This window comes from Prionailurus bengalensis, chromosome A1 (assembly GCF_016509475.1).
Source record: "Prionailurus bengalensis isolate Pbe53 chromosome A1, Fcat_Pben_1.1_paternal_pri, whole genome shotgun sequence".
NCBI classification, from domain to species: domain Eukaryota; kingdom Metazoa; phylum Chordata; class Mammalia; order Carnivora; family Felidae; genus Prionailurus; species Prionailurus bengalensis.
The window spans coordinates 63,888,772-63,915,368 of NC_057343.1; the positions used below are offsets into that span (position 1 = coordinate 63,888,772).

Consider the following 26,597-nt stretch of genomic DNA (forward strand, 5'->3'; position numbering starts at 1 on the left):
AGCACCTATCAAGATTAACCAGCTAAAGGTACTGATTAATCAAACACTTTTATCTAATGCAAACACTAAGTACCAGAGCTTGTCAGTTCTAACTTAGCGTAGGCATGACCTGGAAATTTATTAAAAAATGATGTTCCAGTCCCACTTCTGACCAATTAAGTTAGAATATTTTCAAGTAAGGGCCAGGCATTTGCATGTTTTAAAGACTCTATGGGTAATTGTAAAGTACAGCCAGGTAAAGAACTACTGAATTAAGTTAAAAACAAGAAATTAAACATAAGGTATTTCTAATTTTGATGTTGCATAAATTAAGTGAAAAATGAGTAAAATACTTTACTATAATTATGATACATCACCTTTAACTGTTTAATTAAAAATATATTATCTGTAGGGGTGCCTGGGTGACTCATTCGGTTAAGCGTCTGACTTCGGCTCAGGTCACGATCTCACAGCTTGTGAGTTGGAGCCCTGCGTCGGGCTCTATGCTGACAGATCGGAGCCTGGAGCCTGCTTCAATTCTGTGTCTCCCTCTCTCTCTGCCCCCACCCCGCTTGTGCTCTCTGTCTCTCATAAATGAATAAATGTTTTAAAAAAATTTTTAAATATATATTATCTGTTTCTTAAAGCCATACAGTTTACATATATTGATAACCGTAAGTGCACACCAAATCTCTTTAAGAGTAGAGACTGTCTCTTTATTGTGACAAATAGTACCTAGTATATCTAGTTTTCTTTTTTTTTAATTTTTGTAATGTTTTATTTACTTTTTGAGACAGAGAGAGACAGAGCATGAGCAGGGGAGGGGCAGAGAGAGAGCAAGACACAGAATCCGAAGCAGTCTCCAGGCTCTGAGCTGTCAGCACAGAGCCCGATGCAGGGCTCGAACTCACAAACCGTAAGATCATGACCTGAGCCAAAGTCAGATGCTTAACCAACTGAGCCACGAAGACGCCCCTAGTTTTCTTAATTAAATAATAATCAGTTACTCCCATCTGATTCTACAGAGTACCACAGTGACACTTTCAAGGATACCAAAAAAAAAAAAAAAAAAAGGACTTTCTTTAAATTGCTTCTTTATTCAAAACCACATACATTGATCTTTCCCTCTATAATTTGTATTTTCTTAATTTCAAAACCATAAATGTAACTATCAGGTTAAATGATCATGATCTTTGTGTTCACTATAAATCTATTGTCATCAACAGCACCTTGGAATGCCATTTGTAGCAAATAATCCATATATTCATGTTATGTGTGATTATCAAATAACATATATGGAGTACAGATATTCTAAATTCTCAACTAAGGAAATAAGATAACCTGACATCAGTGGGATTACTTTATTAGACATTGGAAGGAACAAATAAAAGCCTGAAGACCTAAATCTTTTGGTTTATTTGTGAAATATTAATGATAATCTGTAATATATTATAATTCTTAAACTTTTCATAAGCATAGGCTCTGTCTTATTCCTTATTAAAATGTTGACCAGTACCCAGAGAATAGCAGATACTTAACAGATGATTGTTAACTTGGATTGAATATCTTTAAAATCCTAAATATAAAACATGATTAATGTGGTTAAGACTAGACTATGCATTTTCAAACATTTACAAATACATATTGTAAAAATCCAAAACATCAATAAATTTGTATCACTGATCCCTTTTTGCTACCTTATAAAAGAGTTCAAAATGTTCTTGATTTATAAAACCTGTTAATTTTCCAAAGTCAAAGTGATGTTTAAATATATCTCCTTTTCCCTTAAAATTCGAAAACTATAAGAAAATATAAATTACTATAGGAATCTATATTAAAAATGCCAAATTGCCAAAATATGAAATATACTTAATTGCAAGAGCCAAGTTACAGGCAATCTCCAAATTACTATTCAAATTATACAGAGATACAGGTTTAAAATAACAGATAATTGTATTTGTCTTGCATTCCTGCACCATTCTTGAGTTTTCACATCTCTAATGTGAATGGGATTATTGCTTCATTAGTTTCTTAAAATCCTGTAATCATGCTACAAAACAATATTTAAACTGAATTTCTCTTTCAAAAATTCAATACAATTAAGTCAATTGATACTGATGTAGCCAAATAGCAAAAAATAGGGAATAAAATTCTGAATGTTACAAGATCAGAACTTTTCACATGTTTTCAACTCATAACACCTATAAGCCTGAAACATCTGGATGAAAAGTAAAAAATACAAATATTTCTCTACTACTTGTTATATATAATGTACAAAGTTAATGCAAATGTTCTCATGTTGAATTGAGCTTTTCAAATCATCTAAAAAGTTCTGGATTGTGTAAAACAGTATCGTCTGTTTTAGTTAACTTGAGAAGACTGTGTGTCTACTTTGGCATTTCAGATAGCTTTGTTTTTACATTTCTTGGTTGCAGAAGGCATTTGTTAGCAGTTCAGAAATTTTTTCTGATCTTCAAAATCATAACCACAAAATCTTTACTTTAGTGATAAAGTATACCTAGCTGTGGCCCTAGGTGTGGCCCCTAAAATTGAGAAGGATGAGTTTTTAGTTAGTAATGACTTAAAACAATACAAAGTTGGTAATCTTTAAATTCATTGGGATTGAAAAGTTTTCAATTATTCTAATTATACTCATAATTTGTTTCTTAATTTTGAAAGGAAGTGTAAGTGAACCCCTTAAAAATTAAATGCAATCTACTAATTGTGAAACTTTCTGGGATTTCCAAGTAAGTTGGTTTAAATGAATTTACATCTTCCAAAATTCTGATTACCGTAAAAATGTATATACATCAAGAATTAAATCTCGCAAACTGTAATCACAGAAAATACTTACTTGTATGTTAGATTTCCACAGAAATATTGTTAGATGTCTAAAAAAGAGCTTTTTAAACACAGGAGTATTGCAGTGTTGACTTTAATTGGAAAAAAAATTGAGATAAATAACTCTCTCCTGCTAAGAAACCTGTGTACAGGTGGGATTTCCCATGATTCAGAGAGTGTTATGAACACTCACAGCACTCCTCCTCCCAGCCATTCTAACTTAAAGCAGAAGAAGAAGTTTTAAAGAAAAAGAAATTGATATATCTGTCAATCCTGGCCAAAAGTAATGTAAATACAGACTTTAAATAAAATTAGCAATAAGTTTTCCCCCTTTGAAAGTCTCATAAATGACCATTATAGAAAGACTAAATATTGTAAAATTTCAGATTTGGCCATTTATTTGGATTTGTAAAGCAAAAATATATAGAAAAAAATGTCCTTCGTATAAAAGACTAGCAAAAAGAAGAGTTAATCCTTTACTTTTTATATCATCTCTAGTCTGACAATTTAAGCAAAGCATGACAAAATGAGTCATAAAGATAGTAAATATTAGCAATATCATCAAATTTGAATGTCGAATATTTTAACATTTGGACATTATAGACATCTTCTGGTAATATGGTGTTTCCAGTTGGCTTGTAAAATCACGAAATAGTGGTTATGTGCTTTCCACCAAATACTTACTGGATTATTTAAAACCAATTTAAAATTACTGTATTTGTAGTAAATGTTATGAAACCTCACTTCTTTTGACAATTGTTTCCGAGAATTCTGGAATTTCCTAAACCACAATGTGTAGAAGGATGTGCTCCTGAGTGGGCTCCTTTTCTCAGCTTTATGGTTGTTGATGAGGTTCTTTCCGAGCTCTACTATTTGCACAGGGGAGCCAAGTGTTCTTACTAAGTGCAGCGGGGTATGAGAGGAGGATCAGGTACTGCAGCTGCGAAACCTCTGCTCGGGCATGCGTTTTGGTTTACACACGGCCGGGTTAAGGAAACACTTCAACGATGTGTGCATTCATGAGTCCCGGGTGTAATGCATTTATCTCTTCTAAAACGATCTGTGCACGCAGTAATCCGGTTTCAATGTGAGAGTAAGTCACTGGGTTTTATTTTTCTTTGGTTCATGTTGGCATGAAGCAGGCCCCTAATTACCACCGAGACCCATCGTGGGCAAGGAAAGTAATAAACAGTAATCACATCGCGTACACGTCGAGTCCCAGGGAGAGCAGAGCTCTCAGGAAGCCGCAGGAAGCGTGCGCTTCCAGGAGGGTGTGCGGCTCGCGGGGGTCTGCACGCGCGCAGAGCTTGTTAACGGAGGGCGTGCCGGAGGCGTGGCGCGAGGTGTCCGGGCGAGGCGCTCCGCGAGGCGGGCGGCGGTGGGCGGGCGGCGGGGAAGCGCGGCCGGGGAAAAGCAGCGCTGCGCCGCGAGCGGCTCCCAGCTCCCGCTCTCCCGGCCACCGAGCCGAGCCGCCGTGGGCGGGGCCTGCGGTGATTGGCGGGCGGGCGGGGAGGTCGGAAGTACTTTGTTTTTTATGCTAATGAGGGAGTGGGGCTTGTCCGTATTTACGTTGAGGCGGGAGCCGCCGCCCTTCATTCACCCACATGGCCCTTCGAGGTGCTGCCGTCGCCGCCCGACCTGCGCCTTCGCGCCACTTCGCGCCCTCGGGCGAGGCCGAGGGGGTGGGGACGACCCCCGCCGCGTAGTCGCGGCTCGCGCCCCTCGCGAAGCTCCTTGGCGGGGCCGGCCGCTCGGCCGGCCGCACCCCCGGCCTGGGGCCTCCGGTCGTAGTAAAGCGGAGGCGGGTGGGGAGGCGGGAGCGAGAGCCCGCGGCGGGCGAGGCGAAGATGGTGGCGGCTACTCCTCCTGGTGAGTCTGCCCGCCCCTCCGCCGAGTGAGTGAAACCTGTTGTGTGCGGCCCCAGTCCGGAGGGAGGGCGGGCGGGGCGGAATGGCCCGGGGTAGCGTGGCGGCGGCGGCGTGGCCGGGGGCCGGGCGGGTCTCGGGCCGTTGGCCGCCCCTGCGTGTGGCAGCGGCGACTCGCTGCCCCCTCGCTTGCTTGCGGGCTGGCGGAGGGGCAGGGCAGGGCCGGGGAAGGGAGGGTGGGAGGGGGCGGCGTGCGCGAGGCGGCCGCGCCCGGGACCCGCGCGGACCCTGCCTGGGCCGGCCCCGGCGGGCGGGTGGGCGCGCGGCGCACACAATGGCCCCTCAGGGAGGGTACGCGCGAGGCCCGCGCCCCTTCCAGGGCTCGGGGTGCACGCGGGGCGCGGGGTCCCCGGGAAGGGAAAGTTTCTCCTGGGGGCGAGAGTTAAAGCGCCTCCAGAACAAAGCGGCGGCGGCAGCGGCACATGGGGCAGGCCGCGGGCCGGGAGGGGGCGCGCCCACGAGGTACCTGCGCGCTGGCGGGCGGCGTGGCGTGGGCGGGAGCCCGCGGGCCCCCAAACTTTGTACGCGCGAGGGTGGGCGGAGGGCGCGGGAGCTCGGGGCGGCGCGGCCTGGACGCCACCCCCACTCCGCGTGGGCTTTGTTAACCCGCGTGGGCAGTCCCGGGTGGGGCTCGCAACTTCCCGGGCCGTGGCCCGCGGAGCAGGCCCTGGCCGGCCTCGGTGACGGCGTGGAGCCGCCTTTGCCCGCCCGCTGGCGGGGAGCGCGGCGCGGGAGGGCCGGCCCGGCTCGGCGGGAGCGGCGGCCGCGCCGCCATATTCCTGCGGGGCGGGCTGCGCGGGGGTGAGGGCGGGGGACATGGCGGCGACTGCGCGCCGCCGCCGATTGTTCCCGGCTTAGGCCTCGGGCCGCGTGCGACGGGCACCGCAGTCGCGGAGCCCCCGCCCCTCTGGGCCGGGCTGGGGGGGGGGCGGGGGACACAAAGGAGGGGCGGCGCGCCCGCGTCCCCGCCGCGCTCGGGCCTCGGCGCCGCCGGTCGCCGCGCGGCTGCCGCCGGGAAACGGGGTGGGGGGGTTGCCGCGTCCGGCAGGGCCCGACTCTGACCCACCGCCCCCTGGCGGCCGCTCGCGAAACCGCAGGGCCATGCACCCCCTTGTGCGACATGTGCTGCCGGCCCGGGCTCCATGAGCGAGGCGGGCACTTTGCAGTCTCGAGCGTTCCTGCTCCCTTTTCTACTCCTTAGCCGGAGCAAAGGGGACGGGAACTGGAGAAGGCAGACTCTTTCCAGCAGTATCGCCAAAAGAAAAAATTACCAACATGCCATCCGACCACATCACTTGAGGAAACAACTCTTTATCCCGGCTTGCAGCCACGAGGTCTTGGATGGGGGAGGGGTGGTAAAGAATAGTCCCTTTGCTGCTGCTGCTTTTCCCTCTCATTAGAACTGTACAGTAAAGGATTGCTGTGGATCATACTGGAGTATTTCAGGATCTTTTTAAATAAGACATGAATTTAATACCTGTGGGTTTTTCAACTTTATTCTCTTACACGTTTACACTTCTATACATTGTTGGTCTTTTAAACATTGCCAGTGTTGCTTGGCTATGTAATCCTCGTTTTGGTAAATGAATGTAACTAATTGATACAAGATCGTTAGAAATAAGCAAATTTAAATTTAAGTATGGGTTTGGAGGGTGATAATAATTTTCAGCAAATATGTTTGTCTTTTATCCCTGTCTCCCCACCCCCCAACCCAGTCATACACGTGGACCTAACTGCACCAAAAGCTTTTCTAAGGATACTTGCAAGAAGAAAGTTTTCCCTAGTGGGTAAGTGTATTCTAATTCTTTTCGGTTAACTTTTTCTTTAAAACAATTTTTTTTTATTTTAATCATTTGAGTAAAATGGGATTGGGTTTTCAAATAGTGAAATAGGTATCTTGTATTTTGTTCACTTACCTTTTCTAAAAAATTAACTCTGTGGCCAGCTAATTTTTAAGTTAAAGTACAATGCAAATACCATAAAAATCTTTGGAAACTGGTATGCAGTTTATAAAATGTAATTTTAGAACTGCTTTAAGTTGGGTGATAAAGTAGATCTAATTTGGAGTAAGTTTTCAAGGTTCAAAACAATTTAAACAGGATATTTAAGTTCTATAACAAGCTAATAACACTTGGAATGTAGTCTGAAAGGTAATTTTGTTAATTGATTTGCCAAGTATTTGCTAATTGGAAGCCAGAAGAAAAAATGTTTTGCCACGTGGATATGAAGATTTCCTCTAAAAAGGTATATGTATGAATCAAATTGCCCTGTTAATTCTCATATGCAGTCTAATCTTGATTTTTTTTTTTTTTTGAGTATGTCTTTGGGAACCTCCAGGTAAAGGAAGAGCCACCAATTTCTTTGACAGTATTAGATGGTTAAGATTGTCTTGTGAAAAAGATTTTTTTTCTACTTTTAAGGTGTAAATGTGCTTGTGAATGAAATTCGCAGGTTTGAGATAAACTCATTTTCTCTTCCCCATTAGGAATTATGCTGAATTTTGTATGTTTTCTAGCCCTTAAAAGTTTGAGGTGTTCTTCTAATTATTTATTTCAAATTTAGCAGGAATAAAGAGAACATCACCTTGTGAGACTGAAGATTGTGACCAGTCAGAATAATGTCAAAGTGCTTACAGTGCAGGTAGTGATATGTGCATCTACTGCAGTGAAGGCACTTGTAGCATTATGGTGACAGCTGCCTCGGGAAGCCAAGGTGGGCTTTAAAGTGCAGGGCCTGCTGGTGTTGAGTGCTTTTTGTTCTAAGGTGCATCTAGTGCAGATAGTGAAGTAGATTAGCATCTACTGCCCTAAGTGCTCCTTCTGGCATAAGAAGTTATGTTTTCATCCAATAATCCAAGCCAAGCAAGTATATAGGTGTTTTAATACTTTTTGTTTGCAGTCCTCTGTTAGTTTTGCATAGTTGCACTACAAGAAGAATGTAGTTGTGCAAATCTATGCAAAACTGATGGTGGCCTGCTATTTCCTTCAAGTGATTTTTACTAATTTTGTGTACTTTTATTGTGTCGATGTAGAATCTGCCTGGTGTATCTGATGTGACAGCTTCTGTAGCACTAAAGTGCTTATAGTGCAGGTAGTGTTTAGTTATCTACTGCATTATGAGCACTTAAAGTACTGCTAGCTGTAGAACTCCAGCCTCGGCCTGTCGCCCAGTCAAACTGTCCAGTTACTGAACACTCTTCTATGGTTAGTTTTGCAGGTTTGCATCCAGCTGTGTGATATTCTGCTGTGCAAATCCATGCAAAACTGACTGTGGTAGTGAAAAGTCTGTAGAAAAGTAAGGGAAAATCAAACCCCTTTCTACACAGGTTGGGATCGGTTGCAATGCTGTGTTTCTGTATGGTATTGCACTTGTCCCGGCCTGTTGAGTTTGGTGGGGATTGTGACCAGAAGATTTTGAAAATTAAATATTACTGAAGATGCGACTTCCACTTTAAACGTTCCAGAAATGTAAAGTATTTTTAAAACCTTTGTAATTTTAATTTTGAAATTCATCTATACAGCTTTCTGTTTCTTAAACTGAAGTTTTGTCATAATTTTGTGCTAAAACATTCTGAGGTTGCATGTCAGGATTGTAAGTTTTTACTATATTGGAATAGATTTATTAAGTATTTGATTTTAATCGTGTCTGTGAAGGAAATTTATTTTAATAAACGTATGATAATTTGTGAAGTTGGGAGATGCCTTTTTGCTTTTTTAGAGTTGGTATTTGCACTGTCTTCATCCAAAAGTTAATAATTGCATTGCTTGTGCATTGTTTATTTAAATTTGGTGAAAATACTCTGTTTAAAGCAATGTATTAAGAAAGTTGTGCTTTTTAAGCATGTTAATTGACATTTGGGGAGGGGAGGTTGTCTTGTTTCTAGTAATCAAATACTGTATTACCAGTACTGGTGTTCTTAATGTATAACTGTTAACTGGTTACATACTAGTTTTCTTAGTAATTATCTGTGCTGTATAAACAGTTAGTGGTCCTTAGACTGTTGTTAACTTTCTGGAACTTAAAAAACAGGAGTTAAAAAGAAGACACACTGATGCTAAGCAGAGTGACAAGTATGTGTGTGTGTGGACATGTCTCATGCCAAGAGTGTAGGCTGGGAGTCTGAAGTTAGGTTTTCTCTAATGCTGTAATACTATTAGTACTTCTCCCTTCATAAACCGGACTTTTGCAGCATTGATAGTTGGTCTAGGCATATGTGACTTCAAGTCACTGGAGTGGAACCTAAGAAGTGGCAGTAACAGTATTTTATTCAACATTTCTGCCTTTTCTTTCATGTGTTTGTGTCTAGCCTGTGTTTTCACCTTGTAGAAGAATGTGGGTTAACTTGAGAATAATCAGATTTTAAAGGATCCGTTGTTAAAATTGGATCCAAGCTAAATTTTGAAGGAAAGCTGTAATATGGAGTAAATTTGCCATAACTTATTTATTACACCGTGTTATAAAATAGATTATGTAAAATCTGAACATGGAAAGCTTAACTGCTAATGTATCCCTTTTTAAAGAAACTTAGAGTTTAATCATGGATCCCTGAATAGAAAGGTAAGAGTTTCATAGTTCTGGAGTGATTATTAAAAGGTAACTTTTCAGAGAGAAAATACAAAGAATTGTGCAACAATTAATAAAATGAGGATCTAATTGTCCTTTGAGTTCTTAAACCTTTTGAATTGAAAACCTTAAAGTGGTTTTGTTTTGATCATTTAATGACAAATACTGCTTTAAATGTTTTTAAAGCCCCATAAGGTTAGCATGGGTTATAGTAGTCTCCAGAAAGATGTGCCATGGTGATTAGTGAAAAAAGTGATGTTTATTCCACCAAACCATATAATTTCATTTTAAAGCTTTTAGCATTACTATTTAACATAGAATAGTGATAAGACATTTAGAGGATTTCTTTACATGCTAAAATGGAAGTCAGATTTTAAATAAAATCTTAAATGGTTAACTTTTCTCCCTAGATGCTGAACCTTTGTAGTGTTTGTGTTCAGAACTCAATTGGACTGTAACTAGACTTAACACACACATTTATTAACTTGTTTGGTGGGTGTTTTCTTGTGAGGTTGGCAGTAGGGCTGAGGTTGTCTAGAGTTCACTTGGAATTGCATTTTATTTGTTTCTGGTTTTAAAATGCGTGGCAAAGTTTATGTTCATGATTCTGTTAAGATTTTCTTAAACAATACAACATAGTTTTTTTGTTGTTGTTTTTTTGTTTTGTTTTGTTTTTTTCAACGTTTATTTATTTTTTGGGGGGGGACAGAGACAGAGCATGAACGGGGGAGGGGCAGAGAGAGAGGGAGACACAGAATCAGAAACAGGCTCCAGGCTCTGAGCCATCAGCCCAGAGCCTGACGCGGGGCTTGAACTCACGGACCGCGAGATCATGACCTGGCTGAAGTCGGATGCTTAACCGACTGCGCCACCCAGGCGCCCCTACAACATAGTTTTCAAGTAGCACTAACAAAAAGCCATCTAAATATAATTAGCCATTTTGAGATACAAATAATTTGAACACCTTGATTATAGCTCATAATTGCCTGCCTTCTCTCTAATTGACCGGGGAGGGGGGAGGCTCTAACCTTTTTTGTATTTTAACCTTGTTAAGAATTGAGTATTAGGGTACTATTGCTTGAGTTTTGATAGCTTTAAGATTATTTTCAGGAAAAATAAGTTTTTCTATTTTTTTGCATGTTATACATGTATGATTCTTAGCCTGTGTTTAAAAGGAAAGCACTTAACAGCTTTATGAATTTTCAAAACTGCAAAGTAGTGGTGATTTTACTAAAAACTTTGAGATCTTCATTTTACAGGCAGACCAGTCTAAACAGAACAAGCCAGAGTTGGGTTTTTCCCTGTAGTTTGAAGAGCCCTACAGAATGATTCCTGACAAAATGCAACCTGCAATTGCCTGGAGAACAATTCAGTGTTATGTGAAAGCTTATTATGTATTTAGTGAAATATTGTTCTGTTAGAAGTTGACAACTATGGTGTAGTTGTCTAGCATTAGAAAACTAGCCTTTGGGCTGAGTAGTAAAGGTAAGGAGAGCACAAGTATACAAAGGCCAGTATTTGGTGTCCAACTAAAAATAAGATCATCATGTCTACTTGAGTCTTTGCAGATTATCCTTTGCCTTAGAGGTTGTTTAGCCTACATTGTTTTTAAAGTCTGAATTAATATAGTTTTCTGTTTTTATAAGTTCAGTTCCAGATGTAATATTCCTCAAGAGTTTTAAAGGATAACTCAGATGGATGTATCCCATGAATTTTAAGACAGTAGGAAAATTGTTAAGGCTTAATTCTCTTTCCAGTAATTTGAGCAGGCATAGCATTCAGAGGCCTACTTCTGTATTTGCAATTTAGTCATGCTGTTTGAGTTGTTTGGTGCATTTAATGTAAACAAATAAAATTCCATATTTTAAGACTGTTAAGAAATTGTCCAGAATGAGCATATTAAAATAAAAATTTTAAGGTCATTCTTAGTTGTGGCAGTTTCTCTGGTGTTGTTTGTTATTATAAATTGATCCAAACATCTTTGCTTATCAATTTAAGGTAGTTGGGAAGTGGAGACGGGTCCTGAGGTGATTGTACTGCCTCTATTTGTTTACTAAAGCATTTGTAGTATCTATGGCAGCATTTGTGTCTTAGTTTTACAGATGAGGAAGTGAGATCAACAGTATTTATTTGCAAAGATATAAGACCAGTGGAGTCTGGATTAAAACCCAGGTCAATTAGTCGATTAAAAAAAAAAAAGGTTATCCTCTACTATTTTGAATCTGACAATGCTTAAATCACATTTGAATTTGCTTGATTTGGAGATTTGGGTTCCTAGTATATTAAATTCTGCTCGGGGCTCCCAAGTACATTTTTTTTTTCCAATCACAGATCATAGGCACTTAAAATCCAGCTAGTTAACTTGTTAATTTAAGTAGGAAGCATCTTTATTTTGTGCTTATTGGGGTCTTGTCCACATGTTAATAGTTTTGTTTTTGTTTTTGACCTATTGATACATTGAAATTTAAGAGAGGAAGCCAAAGTGTGTAGTCTTAAACTGCTTTTTAGTAAATATCTAAATATTTGATGACAGGGTTGAATGTTTTTTAATGGGTTTGTATTATACTTAAACCAAATTAAGATCTTCAGCAGTTTGTCCAAATTGTAGTGTTTTTATAATAAGATGAAATTTAAGATTTTTAAGATATTTTGCTTGTGGCCAGTAAAGCAATTCTAAAAGCAGAAATCCCATCCCTGTGCAGTTTTGAGTACTTGAAAAAGTAACTAAATTGGCAATGTAAATACAGGTTTAGTCATTAATGGGGCAAGTATCTATGGCATAGAGGTAAAAACAAAAAATCCTGGGGTTGATGGCAAGTGGTGCCAAATATATTCAGTGCAATGTTTCCATTATTAATAACTGCATGCCTAAACTTAAGAGTATGTACGCTTAGTAAAAGAAGATGAGTACATACCTGTTTACATGCTTGTTTATAAGATGTATGTATTCTATGAAATTGTTACAGAAACTATAATGTTCACTTGAACTTAGACTAAAAGACCTAAAGACATTAAAAGGTTCTTAAGTTCCACTGATTAAAGGAATCATTTTCCTTTACTTGGTTGAGGTGTTATTTGTATGGGAATATAGACATACAGGAAGCTGGGACTGGCAAGAGTGGATGAAAATTACTTAATATTCAGGTTGAGGATGTATGCTTCTTGAACTATTAGGTACCTTAAAAGTCCAGTTACATTCCTCAACAGATTCAATGCAAGGGCCATGTTCAGTGAACACTACTGGAATTTAGAGTGGTTACATGTTGAGATCAGGTTCTTAACCACAGGTGGGTTTTCAAAATAAAAACATGAATTCAGGTGTATAACAGTCTAGAAAGCGAGTAGGGCTGGATGCTAGGAAGACCAGCATTTTGAGAAACTGGTTGGTTTTGGTCTATGTATTGTAAGAACATGATGAGCCATATGAATGCAGCACATCAAAGCAGTACCTTGGAATTTGTATGGAGGTGAGACTAAATAGGAATAGAGAATACATTTTGTGTTTCATACAGGTTTTATGGCTTTTTTGCTTGGCATAAGCCTTTTAGCTGGTGCCAATCTTACATTTGCTTCTGAATCCATAGGATTTTCCTTCCAACTCTATGTAGTAAATAGTAACCCCTTTCTGCCCCAGTGATAAGCCAACTATGGAGTTGTTTTTGGATCTCCTTGGGGGTTGAAGTTTGTATTCACACTGGTCTACAGATCATTCTTGACAAATGATTTCCTAGCCCTCCAAAGAATTGTCAAATTTGTGCCATCTCATGTTCTTTGATCTATAAAATTCTAGGTTTACATGGAAAAGATGTAGTTTCTGCCATTCATTTTCTGAACATTTCTGAATGAATTCTATTCTTTACTGTTAATGATAACATTGTAGAGGCTACTTTTAAAATGTGGAACTTAAGCCCCCAGCTCATTCATTAATCATCTTTGTGCAAAGACCTTAAAGTGCTCTGCCTCCCTTCATCCTTACTCAACTCTCCGAGCATCCTGATGGCTTTCTTCATGGACTTTGCGCTTGCTCTTCCCTTAGCTTGGAAAAACCCTTTCATATGGCCACATGATAACTGTTTCCAGTCTGCACAAATAGTAGATGAAACTAGTTCTCAACTACATTTTTTTATGTTTATTTTTGAGAGGGGAGGGGAGGAGAGAGAGGGAGGCAGAATCTGAAGCAGGCTCTAGGCTCTCAGCTGTCTGCACAGCCTGATGTGGGGCTCGAGCTTGTGAACCATGGAATCATGACCTGAGCTGAAGTCCTGCTCAAACTGACTGAGCCACCCAGGCGCCCCCTCGTAACTACGTTGATTTTCACTCGCTGGGTCACTTTTCCTGATAGGGGACTAGTGGCCTCACTTGGGATTTTGTTAGAAATGCAGGATCTGGGGCCCTTTCCCAAACTTGAATTAGTGTCTTCTCTTGAAAATCATTTGCCCACCCACTCCCTTCTAGGATGCTCTGTGAAGGCAGGGATTTGTAAGTGTATTGATGCATAGTCAACACCTGGAACAGTACTCAGCACATAGAACACCTAATATGTCTTGCATAAGTGAGTGGAAGTGCCCACAGGTGAATATGACTGCTTAAATGAGAGGCTCCGTAGAAGTTCACAGGCAAAACAAGACATTTGTCTGTTAGTCCATAATGGACATAAAGGTAATCATTGTAAACTACATTAATGATAATCTAGCAAATGTCTGTTGGAAAGGATTAGAGTAGTATGAAGTGGGAAACGAAAGCAAAAGATTACAGGATCTAGTAATCATTCAGGAACAAAGAAGATCTTAAAGTGTCTGAAGCTTTAAGAAAATAGAAAACCTTCCCTTCTGTGTTCCCTTTGTGTGGCAGTGTTTTGGTGATGGAAGTAAATGTTGAACTTCACAATCTCACAGAATGAGCAACTGATGTTCAGGCTACCAGGTTAAAGGAGTGCTCACCAAAGTGGTGCCGAGGAAGGTAACCTTGATGAGAGGCTTTTAGTGACAGGTTAGTTCTCAGCAGGATTTTGTTGCCTGAATGAAATAAGGCTCTGTCTTGTAATGGTTTTTTAGTCCCTGTTCTCTGTTCTCCAATTTTAAATCCCCCCCCCTTTTTGTTTATCAAACAATTTAGCATTCAGAAAATGTCACCATGCTTACCAAAATACCATATGGTGTTCTAATTTTCTAAGTCTTAAGTTTCACCACCAGCAGAAGGTGTCAGGAATACAAAGAAGTCTTTACGCTGGTTTACTGAGCTTTGATGAAATTTTGAGTTGTCTTTTTGACACCCTGGGACATAGCATCAGTAAAACCAATATCTCAGGGATATTTGTGGTATAAGAAGGGTCATGGTAGAGTTGCTGAAGGAAAACCAGGTACCTTCTCGGGTTAGTTTTAGGAAACAACATACAGAAATTGGTAATGGCAAGCGATTTTCTCACACATGTCTGTAAATTCATTTAGTTTGTGCACCCCAGAAATATGCTGTAGACTCTGGAAGACTTCTAAAATCACAGGTGGTACTGGCTAACTGGTTGAGAAATTAAGTACCTACTTAAGGAGCCCCAGGGTAGTATTTAAGAGGGAGACTTCCCGGTTCAAGTACTAGCTTCTCCCATTAGCAATATAGGCAAATTGTCTTTAATTTTCCCACCTTGGTCAGCAAGGTAAATACCTGTTCTAATGGTACCAGTCCACGTGAAGCCTGGAACAAATCCGAATCTGCCCCACCCTCAAAATGGGTTTTTTGTTTTTTAAGCTTTGCTCAGTTTGAACAAATTTTGGTGTGAGACCCACTTTAGGTCGTCTGAGGGATAAAATCATGTTCAGATCTGATCCTTTTGCACCCGATTGGGAACGGGAGTGACAGCTTTCCATCCCAGAAGCACACAGGATGCCTAGCAGAAGGGAAGAATAATTGTGAGTACATCCTTGCTGCCTCCAAACAGTGGGATTTCAGTAAGGGGAGGGGTGGGAGAAGAAAGGCAGAGAATTATCAGGTAAGATGACCCCTTGAGCACGTGTGCAAGAGGCAGACCTTCTTTAGCAGGCCTACAATGTCCTTCACCTGCATGTGGCTTGGCTGATTGAGTTGCTTCTAGGTCTCAGTTTATTTATTTAAAAAAAAATTTTTTTTTCAACGTTTATTTATTTTTGGGACAGAGAGAGACAGAGCATGAACGGGGGAGGGGCAGAGAGAGGGAGACACAGAATCGGAAACAGGCTCCAGGCTCTGAGCCATCAGCCCAGAGCCTGACGCGGGGCTCAAACTCACGGACCTCGAGATTGTGACCTGGCTGAAGTCGGAGGCTTAACCGACTGCGCCACCCAGGCGCCCCTAGGTCTCAGTTTAAATGTTAGTCATTACCCTACTCAGGTCTCCAACTCTACCACTTGTTTCATTTAAAGCACAACACAGATTTATTATAGTTATGTAGGTCAGGGGTCTCAAAGTGGGTCTCAGTTAAAATTAAGGTGTTAGCAGGACTGTGTTTCTGGAGGCTGTAGGACAGGATCCATTGCCTTTTCCATCCTCTAGAGCTCAGCTCTCCTTGGTTCTTAGACCCTTTTCCACCTCAGATCCAGCAGTTGTGGGCCAAGTCCACATGTTGCATTATACTGACCTCTGTCATCAAGTCTCCATCTGACCTTCTGCCTCCCTCTTCCACTTTTAAAGACCCTTGTGATTTAAGGACATGGGGCCCACCCAGATATTCCCAAGTAATCTTATTCTAAGGTCAACTGATTAGCAGCCCTAATTCTTTACCATGTATACTATTGGTAGGTTCCAGGAATTAGAGTGGGGTTATTTGAAGAGGACCACTCTGCCTACCATGAATCGCCCATGTCACTTTTGGGCATTGTAATAGTCCCAGGCCTGTGTAACTACTTTGGATTTTATTCAGACTGAGCTTAAGTTGATGAATTAAGGAAAATACTTTTAAAATTTTGGTGAGAAAAAATAGACCTCAGACTGTCTTAAGAATTTTCCTCTGCAGTATTTAAATGTCAGTTTATAGAGGTTCAAAGAGAACATGATTATTCAGAAATACAGTAACTACCCCATTGTCACTCTTGTCTGAGTAAAACAAAGATTTTATCAGATGAAAAGAGTTCATAGTATATTTCTCACAAACCCATTCTGGAAAAAAATTGTAGGACTGCATCAGTCTACTAACCGATTATTTAAGGAAAGAGTTCCAGGATGATAAAACCATGAAATAAATATTTATTAGCCAATAAAACATGTACACATTAAAGAACTACTGTAAGAAGTGAAGAGACAGAATATGAAGAGAGCATTGGGCTGTAAAACCTCAAAATTGGCAAAAAGTAGGAAATCAGCCACTGGAGACAGGTAGAAGGTAAATAAACAATTTATCTTTTGGTTTAATTAGAGTACAGAAAATGTTTGATTGTTACTTTTATTTCAAAGCATCAACCAGCAGAATAAAAACACTAAACTTTGAAATTACTAGGGAATGTGCTTAAGAAAACAACCCACAAAGCTAAAGACATGAAAGAAGGAAACAAAAGCAAGATGATTTTAACAGAAATTCTCAGAAAACACTTTTAAGTAGTTTGTGTTTTAACTCAAACAGTTAATTTTTATAAACCTGTAAGCTTTGGTTATTTGTAGCCATAGGAAGTGAGGCAGGTGATGGTTTGGTCATGCTCAGAGGTAAGTCCTGGCCCTTACCTTACTGCTCTCTGGCCTGGCAATAACATCTGCTAGTATACGTGTGCTCCTTGAAAACAACAAGCAGATCTTATTTTGTATTCCCCAAGATGAGTGCAAAATAGACATTCAGTAAATATCTGTTGAATGAATCAAAGATCACTCCCAAATATAATTTTACAATTAGTGTATTTTCTGATTTATGGCAGATTTCCACACTATCCTAACGTTCTTCATCTGATGCCAAATTTTGTCCAGAGTCAAGATTGTGCTTGGTTTGACGTAGAGGATAGAAAAAAGACAGTCTGTAAATGGCAGGGCTAAGGGCCAGGACTTCATATGTGATGTGTCGTGACCTGGTGGCTTCTGAGGGCTTTACTGATGTGTCATAATGTGATAAAAAGGGTTCAGAAGAGATTTCAGACAGAAGTTAACTCACTTTTCCTGCTTTGTAATTTAGGAAATGGGTCCATGACGTCAGAACCACTTTTTTATTTTTTATTTATTTTTTTATTTTTTTTTTACTTTCAGTACTGTTCTCCCAGATCACTGGAGTCCTTGGGCAGTAAACTGCTCAATGAACTGACAAGTGTTTATGAAAGTATACATTGATAACTGGTGTGTCTTCAAGAAGACATCAGTGATTCTGGGATAAACTTAACATGTGTAAATTAGAATTAGTCAAATGAGGAAGTAACTGGTACTAAATAAAACCCTGAGCAAGTAAGTGCTCCCTGAGCTCAGGGACAGTGACTGATACCGTGTGTGCATTTGGCATATAGGTATTTATAGCATTTAGGTAATTAACTCTGTCTAGTTTAGCATGCATAAATACAGTAATCAAGTGTTTCACTGATTTGGTCTTGGTATGTTTCTCCTTGTTTAATATGAAGAATCTAGTATTTTCCAGATTTCTCCAGCCAAAGCTGGAATGTGCAGTTTAGTGCCCAGTGAAACCATTTGGTCATGATTGATGCTACTAACAGAGAATAAGTTTCTGATTTTGAATTTGAGACTTCTCACCACTATAGAAGTGTTTTGCCCTCTTAAAATGGTGAATTTAGTGAGGTTACATTGCAGAAATTAAATAAGCATGTTATATAAATACTATTGTATTTTAAGTAACTGAGAATAACTTAGTCTTGACCTTTGTCCACTTTTTAAAAATACAATGCTAAAGACAGTATGTGCTACTAAGACTCTGAAGAAAAGCTTGAGACCACTGGTTGATTTTACACTTTAACCATGATTTAATAATCTATGTTCTCCTGACACAGTTTTGTCTTAAACTCATTGAATAATTGGGCCAAATTCGAGGTGATCAATTTCTACTAAATAGTTAACCATAAGGTATATTTGTGTTAGCAAACAAAATGCTTTCAAAATGTCCCACTTTTGAAACTGTTTGAATTTTTTATGTTGACCCAGTAACTTTGTTTGCAAAGGTAAACTGAAGTGGAGTTAAGCAATTGCCTGGCAAATTTTATCACTGAGATGACCATACAGGATAAAATGAAAAAGCTGAATTTTAGAAAATATATTTGATGACAGCAGACCTTTACTCTTCCTAGATCTTTAGTAGGAGTTTTTGTTCCAGGAATTGTTGGAGCTCTAGTCCTGCATTCTTTTTTCTCCCTCTCTTTCTTCCCTCCCCCTGTCTCTTACTACCTCCCTTTCTTTCTCTTTTTCTCTTCCCCTTTCTTTTTTCTCTTTCCCTCTTTTCCTTTTTTTTCCTCTTTCCCTCCCTTTTCATCTATCATTTTTCCATCATCAATGATACATGGTTAAGGGTTTTGTCTAATACTCATTAACCCATCCTTAAAAAATTTTAAGTATTTGAGGAACTATCAACGTAAAATACATTTCTAGTTTCAATTGGATGCTTGTCATTCATATGGAAAACTCAGAGGCAAAAGTATTATTTTAAAAAAATAGTATATTTTGAAACAGATGACTAAGATCAAGATTATTTTCTATCAGATTCATTAACTTACTTCAGAATTAACTGCCTATTTGTTGAACCATCTCCTATTTCCTAGTCATTTCAGCTTCAAAGTTCCTGGACTTAACATGGTGTCTAATATGTCCTGCTGCCATCTTAATCTGAGATTAAATAAAGGCCTTTTAAGTATTTTTTAATCTCGTGAACCCATCCCCGAGTAACTGTGTTTAAAAGATTGCATAATGATTTAAAAAAATATATTGCATAATGATGTCAAAGAAAAGCTTCTTGTATTTCACGACCAGGAAAGATTCCTTGGAATGTGGATAGCTGGGGTTGAAGGGAGCAGAGATTGCAGAAACACCATGGCTTACCCCTGGTTTCATGAGGGCGGGCCCGAGGTAGGAGGTAAACAGAAAGTCCAGACACACTGGGAATGTGACAGCCAGGTTTGCCACCTCACTCAGGTGACAGGCCTGAGAATTCTCACCAGATTTCTCACGACTAACTGTGGCATGAGAGAGCAGCAGAATGATTCCTGTGCATGTAAGGAGGCCTGGAAGTGTCAGAAGGATCCTGCTTGCTTGAGAGTGTCGTGCTTGAAAAGGCCTTCAGTCATGAATAAGAGACAGCCCAACAGTGGCAAATATGGTCTAATATCCAAAACTCAATGTGGAAAAAGCCCCTCCCTATCCTGGAATTTGTGGCTGAAATTCATTATTGCTACATGTGTCCATGGGATTAGAGGCCGAAGATATTAAGAAAGCATTATTGGAAAAGTTTGGTCTAGAATCGTGTAAGAGAGCAAGTAGATTAGAAAAAAGTAGGCGGTAGTTACGGAAGTGAGGTGGGAGTTGCGACCACCACAGACACTAACCTGTGAGCCCACAGTACAGAACTGGTGGGATAAAGTGGACACTGCTGAAAAAAGCAAAAGGACCTGCTATGCCTCCTTATTCTCTGAACTTTGACCTCCACAGTAAGGAAGGGGAGTTATAGCCACTCCATCCCTACTCATTTATTTAGTCTCTTTGCTGAAACGATGTAGTAATGAACAAGCCAGGCTGTTATGCTGCAGAACTGCATAGGGCACGATGATGTGCTGCATTGCCTTGTGCAGAACCTTGAGACATTATTTCTTAATAACCTTAAGATTTATGTTGAGTGGCTTGAGTAATTTTGCTTTAGACAATTTATTCAGTTCTTCATCCTTCATAGAGGACTTGTGAATGTCTTTATGTTTAGTTACAGATAGTGGCAACTAACAATTCTCAAGTGTCAGGCACTGGGTATCTATTTAATCCTGACAGTAACACTATGAGCTAACTGCTGTAATTACTGTTCCCATTTCATAGATGAAGGAACTGAGGCAGGGAAGCTATGCAGTTGACCCCATTCACAAAGCTGATAAATGGAGGAGCCAGAATTTTAATCGAAACAGTCTAGTTCTAGAGCCAGTTCCCTTAACTGCTGCACTGCCTTTCAGACCAGTGTATCACTATGATAATTATGCTAACAGGATGTAAGGGAATAGCAGCAAAGTATTAACATTACCTACTGCCAAACAGACAAATCTAGGGCAATTTTAATATCTGAGTTTTTACCTTTCCCAAATTTTGTAGAATGACCACATTTTTATTATAATCACAAAAAAAGATAAGTATAATTTCTATGAAAATTATGCAAAGAGTGGTATAAAGGACTGTCACTGGAAAGACTGAGAAATACATGGAAAATGTCCATCACAATGTTATCCAAGTGGTGAGATTTTTTTTCAGTGATTTTTTATTTTCCTGCACTTTTATTTTTTTGGTTTGGATTTTAAGCCCCTAGTTTTAGGAGAAAAAAATAAAAATTACATGTGGATTTTATGCTAAAAATTGATAACCCTGGTACAATCAATGATTTTCCAAAAAAAAAAAAATACTACCAAAAACGATACCAAAACACATAAATTGTTAATGGATTAATAACCAAGAAATATTTTAAAATGTAACTGAACTACACCCCTCAAAGACTTTGAGCCTAGAGAATTGGGGGTATTGAGTTATTTTAAATTTCTGAGGCTGAGCCAATTCCAATGCTATTATAAACTCTGAAACAACAGAGGAAAGGTAAAAGTCTTCCTAATGCATTTCTTCAAGTTAGCACTAACATCTGAGAAAAATACTAAATCTAATAGACGGTAATCTCACTTATGACAGATGCAAGATAACTACATAAATATAATGCAAATAACATAACAAATGTAATAGTATATTAAAATGGTTGCTGTCACCACTGTGACTTAGCTCTGCTTTGGTAGTGTTTAATGAACTCAATGAAAAAAATAGAACACAGAAGTAATTGGCCTAACTATTGGACAAGTGGAGGCAAAATTATCATTATCAGCCTTCAAAATGATTGTCTTCCTGGGAAACCCAAAGAAAATCAGTGGAAAAATTACTAGAACTAAAAAAAAGAAAAATTGGACTAATGAGAGATTTCAATGAAGTTATTTAACACAAAAGATATAAAAACCAATGGTTTTCCTAGATACTAGCATATTTATGCTACAAAGCAATTTTAAAGGCTAAAAAACAGTACAAACAGTAGAAAACATTTAGAAAAAAAATCTTTAGATATGGAAAGTGAAAGGTAGAAAATTTAAACTTCACTGAGATTCATAAAAGAAAAGTTGTATAAACAATGCGAGCCAGGTTTCTATGAGAAAAACAGCAATATATCAGTCTTCCCATACTGCATTATTGAGCTAACACTGCTCCAATAAAAACTCAGTGGAATTTACTTTTGGATCTGGCAAAAATAATTCCAGTATCCATCTGGAAGAACAAACAGGTGTGAAGATGGGAAAAAGGTGAACAACACGGGAAACATAGGAGGCACTGAATGTTTTATGAAGTTAGACTAATAAAGTGAGACACACTGGTAATAATCAAGACAAATCAGTGGAGCAAAATAAATAGGCCTCCGACAGCCATTATATACAAGAACTCAAAAATAGGTAAAATACAAACCTACACTAAAGAAAATGTCTGAAATAAAAAAAGGAAATAAATAATAACAAAAGAGAAATAGAAGTACTGTTCTTAATATAAAAAGCAATCATAGGGTTGCCTGGGTAGCTCAGTTGGTTGAGCGTCCGACTTCAGCTCCATGATCTTGCAGTTCATGGGTTCGAGCCCTGTGTTGGGCTCTGTGCTGACAGCTTAGAGCCTCGGAGCCGGCTTCAGATTCTGTGTCTTCCTTTCTCTCTGCCCTTCCCCCACTCATGCTCTGTCTCTCTTTCAAAAATAAACGTTAAAGGAATTTTTTTTTAATTAAAAAAAAAAGTCATAACAAAAGACATCACAAAGTTCTCAAAGAAGTGAACAGGCAAAAGGTGGATGTTGATAATTTAGGGAAAATGAAAAACAAGTGGCAAATAAATATAGTGTGTGCTGGTTGGGAGAAATGGCAGAACTAGTGCCAGGCAAGGGCAGTATTGGTGCTTATTTCTATGCCTCAATAATCCCAGAGATTTCTACTTGGTGGTGAAGGGAATATTTTCAGAAGATTCTTAACATACATCACTACATTTTCTATTTTTGTGGCAGACTGTTCATTCCACCTCCAAATCTGTTGTCTCACCCCCCACATCTAGAAACAGGATCAGCAAAGTTTTACCTGGCTGTGGCTCCCAGGAGCCACACTCTTCTGGGTAGTGCATATATACAGGTACTGGCACACAATAGACACATAGATCAATGGAACAGAATAGAAAGCCCACCAATGGACCCAGCTAGAGACTATTGGCTCCTTTGCAGTAGGAGTGGCTAAGTGAGTAAGTTCTTGCTAATGATAAGTAAACACAGGTGATAGGTGCAGCTTCCAGGTTACTTCCTTTAAAGCAATGTGCTTATCTTCCTCTATCTCTTTTCCCATCCTTGAGAGGAAATACGGACCTGGTGCTGGTGAGTCAACTTTGGCTATGCAGAGAAGTAGAATAGAACTCTAGGGTTGAAAGCAACAGAGTGAAGGAGCTTGGATTTCTAGACATCCTTTTGGAGTGGAGCCTTCGACATCAAATGGGGCTGCGCTGAAACAAAGGCTGACAGGCAAGTAGAAGTGACTCCCAGAGCGGGGATGAGGGAGAGGGGAGTGAAAACAGGAAAAGAGTTAAGTTGGTCACTACTAAAATTCCCAGGTGTTCCATCCCATGAAACCCTCAGAATACCCTCACAAAATGCATTCCAAAACTGTCTGCCTTGGGAGGGAAAAGGAGGACTCGTTTTTCTTATCGGTTTTCATTTCCTGCTGAAATTGCTTCTGGGTGTTAACCACCCCATTCTTCTGGGTAGCAGATATATATGGGTACAAAAACAGACACAAAGATCAATGGAACAGAATAGAAAACCCAGCAATGGACCCACAACTATATGGTCAGCTAATTTTTGACAAAGCAGGGAAGAATGTCCAATGGAAAAAAGACCGGCTCTTCAACAAATGCTGTTGGGAAAACTGGACCACTCTCTTACACCGTACATAAAAATAAATTCAAAATGGATGAAAGACCCAAATGTGAGACAGGAAACCATCAAAATCCTAGAGGAGAACACAGGCAGTGCTGTAGCAACTTCATACTGGAAGCTGGAGCATGAGGTGTCTTCGAGGAGATTAAAATGGTGCACAAGAGATGTCCAATAGCACACACACCCTTTGCCCCACTCAGATCTGCTGGTGTCGTGCATTAATTGCAATCCATTGTAGAGTTCCTGTAAAATGATGCCTGGTCATGATCTCAGCACACTTAACATGACAGCATTACTGAAATAAGTGTGGTCCTATTACTGCAGCTAGTCCTGCCTCTGTTTTGATATTCATCATTTCCTTCTTCCACCACGTTTTCTGGATTTCCTGATCTCCTTGTCTCTCAGCTTGCATCTCAGCTGATGTTGGTCACTTGCTTGGTGTGATTATCCAGGCCTTCACCCCTAAAGACTTTGACCCCTTACTTGCCATATCATATTTGGGTTGCAGTTGCTGTAATTACCATTCATCATGATCAACAGGCATAGAGGCACAAAGAGACACCCTAGTGAATTCCCTGGGCTCAATATATACTCTTCACTCACCTCATTTTGTACTAGCAACTCTAGCTCGTGGTGATCAGGATGAATTACATTCACCATTACAGTAACTCCTTTATCTGCCTCCCCCCCTCGCAAACTTGTCACCTGCACTAAGAAGCCCAAAGTTACCAAGGCTAGTTTTTGTAACATTCCAGAGGGGAATATCCCCAACAACTCACTTCAGATATGTCCAATGATCAACTTAATGTCCTTCACCTCCAAATTTACCCATCATTGACTGTTCTACAAAAACGGAGCTCACCTTTTTAAGTATTTTTCCCTGATAACTGGTGTAGTACTAAGCTTTGTCGATAGAAGGTGCTGAGGACAGACTGCAGGAGAAAGAGGTGTTCTTTTCTCATCCTGGTGCTCACTTGGCAGGCTCTTCTCCATTGCCCATCTCCTCCAACTTATAACTGTCTGCAGCTCCCAGAAACAACAGTTCCATTGAGCAATTTCACAGTGGAATACCTAGGACAAGACCTAGCCCCATGAATAGCTATCCCTAGCACACCAGGAGGTGGATTTCTGGCAAATTCCACTGAGTCAATCCCACAGTGACTTCTCTACCATTCAGTGAGCTGTGCTGACAATTTTAACAAGGCCTGGATCTCAGTCCTTGGGGGGCTTCTTCCTTGAGGCACTTATCTAAGCCTATTCCTATATTCTCTGGAGTTCTTGCTCCTAACTAGCCAAATCCTCATTCTTCCAAACCCCTGTTTAGTTAGTGATTCTTGATATATTTTTTAAAAATTTTATTTGTTCATGTTTCAAGTAAACTCTACACCAACATGGGGCTCGAACTCAGGCCCCTGAGATCAAGTGTTGAATGTTCTACCAACTGAGCCAGCCAGGAGCCTCAGTGATTCTTGATATTAAACACTTCTTGTTCAAATTACTGCATGTTTTCTTTCTCCTGATTGGACGCAGGCTTACATAAGCAGACACCACAGTAGATAATGAGAAGAATGAATCTTTCAGGGGTGAGGCCAGGGACCATGGAGAGCCAAGTGGACAAATGAGTTCATTTCAGAAGTCAGAACCAGAGCCTAACCAAGGAATTTACTTTATTGTCTAGTAAGGAAATCTTTTCAATTCCTGCCAGAAAGAATACATCATAGTGATTGCAGTGTTGCCATTCTTTGCTTTTAGAATGGTAATTTTTATTGCAGCTCTTCATCTTCATCATTTTGTATTGAGATGTATTGGAGTGCGAGTAACTTGTCTGTAAGATAGTAAATTGTTAGTCCTTGAAGGTCCGTCTCCAAATCAGATGGACAGAAATGAGCACCACTAGGAGATCGGAGATTTTGAAATGGGAACAATAACTAGATGAACTTTGAGCTGAATTCCCTGGGGAGGACCTGTGCTTTCTGTTTGGGAAGATTGGTGCATGTGGACACTTGGGCACTGGAGGCCAAAGGCAAGACTTCTGTTTTCCAATATTCTTTCTCCATTTTTCCTTTTAATAGTAAAACTCCTCGAGTTTTTGATGAGTATTTGCCCAGCCAGAGACTGTATTTTTCCAATCTCCTTTGTAGATAAGTAAGGTTGGGTTCTTGACAATGGGATGCAAAGGGAAGAAATACATGTGACTTCCCAGTCTTGCTCTTGACATAATTAGGTGTGTGCTCCTCTCTCTTTTATCCCTTGGTCTTGACTGAAGACTCAGTCTGGTGAGCCAGTTTTGAATAGGTGGTCCAGGGGAGTCCTCTGCTTGCCTTGCATCGCCTGCTTGCCTCTGGACTAATACTTGAGAGAAAGCTAAAATTATCGTTCTTGTTTTGTTTTTGTGAGCTGATGTATTTTCAGTCTCTTTGTTACATCAGCCTAGCCTGTTCCCTAACACAGTCTTCTTTCTCACATTCCTTTCAAATTAAATGTTATTTTTCTTCTATCTGACATGGAAATTTTACAGTATTTCTTTCCCTTGAGTCTACCCTCCCCCCATTTTTTTGCAGAGAGAAGAGTTTGCAGAAATCTTTGGCTTCATCTCATTATTCTTTACTGTCACTGCCTGCAGGCAGAGTCCATAATGTAAATGTAAAATTGTGTTCAGCATAAGTTCCCTTGAGTATGTAATTATAACGCCTTCCAGGGTGCACCTAAATAAGAAGAATCTGTTTCTCCAGCCCAAGATTGCTTTTGGTGTCAATCACACAGTGAGATATAGACAGAGGCAATAACTGTAGTAACTAACACCAAATGAGGCAGACCACAATATGAAACATTATGCATTTTCATTGCTGATAATCTTGGGAGGATTCAGAAAATATGGAGGGCCCTAAGCATGGAATGGGAGAATTCTAATTTATTTTGTAGGTGTGCAAAATATCTCATAACCAAATAGTAGTTTTGCTCATCACCAAAAGCACTAAGTGACTTAGTTCTGTTTTATACTAAACACAAGTGATGATTAAAACATATCAGTATTTTCTATTATCAAAACACTGATCAAATACTGATCAAAGTGTAGATACTAATTTCAGTTACTGTGTAATCTATAACAACTGAATACATCCACACATGAAAATCCTTTAGTATATAGATATACTAAAATATGTTTTTAAAATA

At 39.9% G+C, this 26,597-nt stretch overlaps 1 protein-coding gene across 1 annotated transcript in view; it reads left to right on the forward strand.

The window, feature by feature from the left end:
* The window catches only part of LOC122478811, a 51,433-nt gene that overhangs the window by 18,759 nt on the left and 6,077 nt on the right, over window positions 1–26,597 (forward strand). The window contains exons 2-3 of the mRNA XM_043572500.1: window positions 4,043–4,689; window positions 6,461–6,532. Coding sequence (XP_043428435.1) covers window positions 4,043–4,689; window positions 6,461–6,532 — 719 coding nt within the window. The remainder of the gene's footprint in view (window positions 1–4,042; window positions 4,690–6,460; window positions 6,533–26,597) is intronic.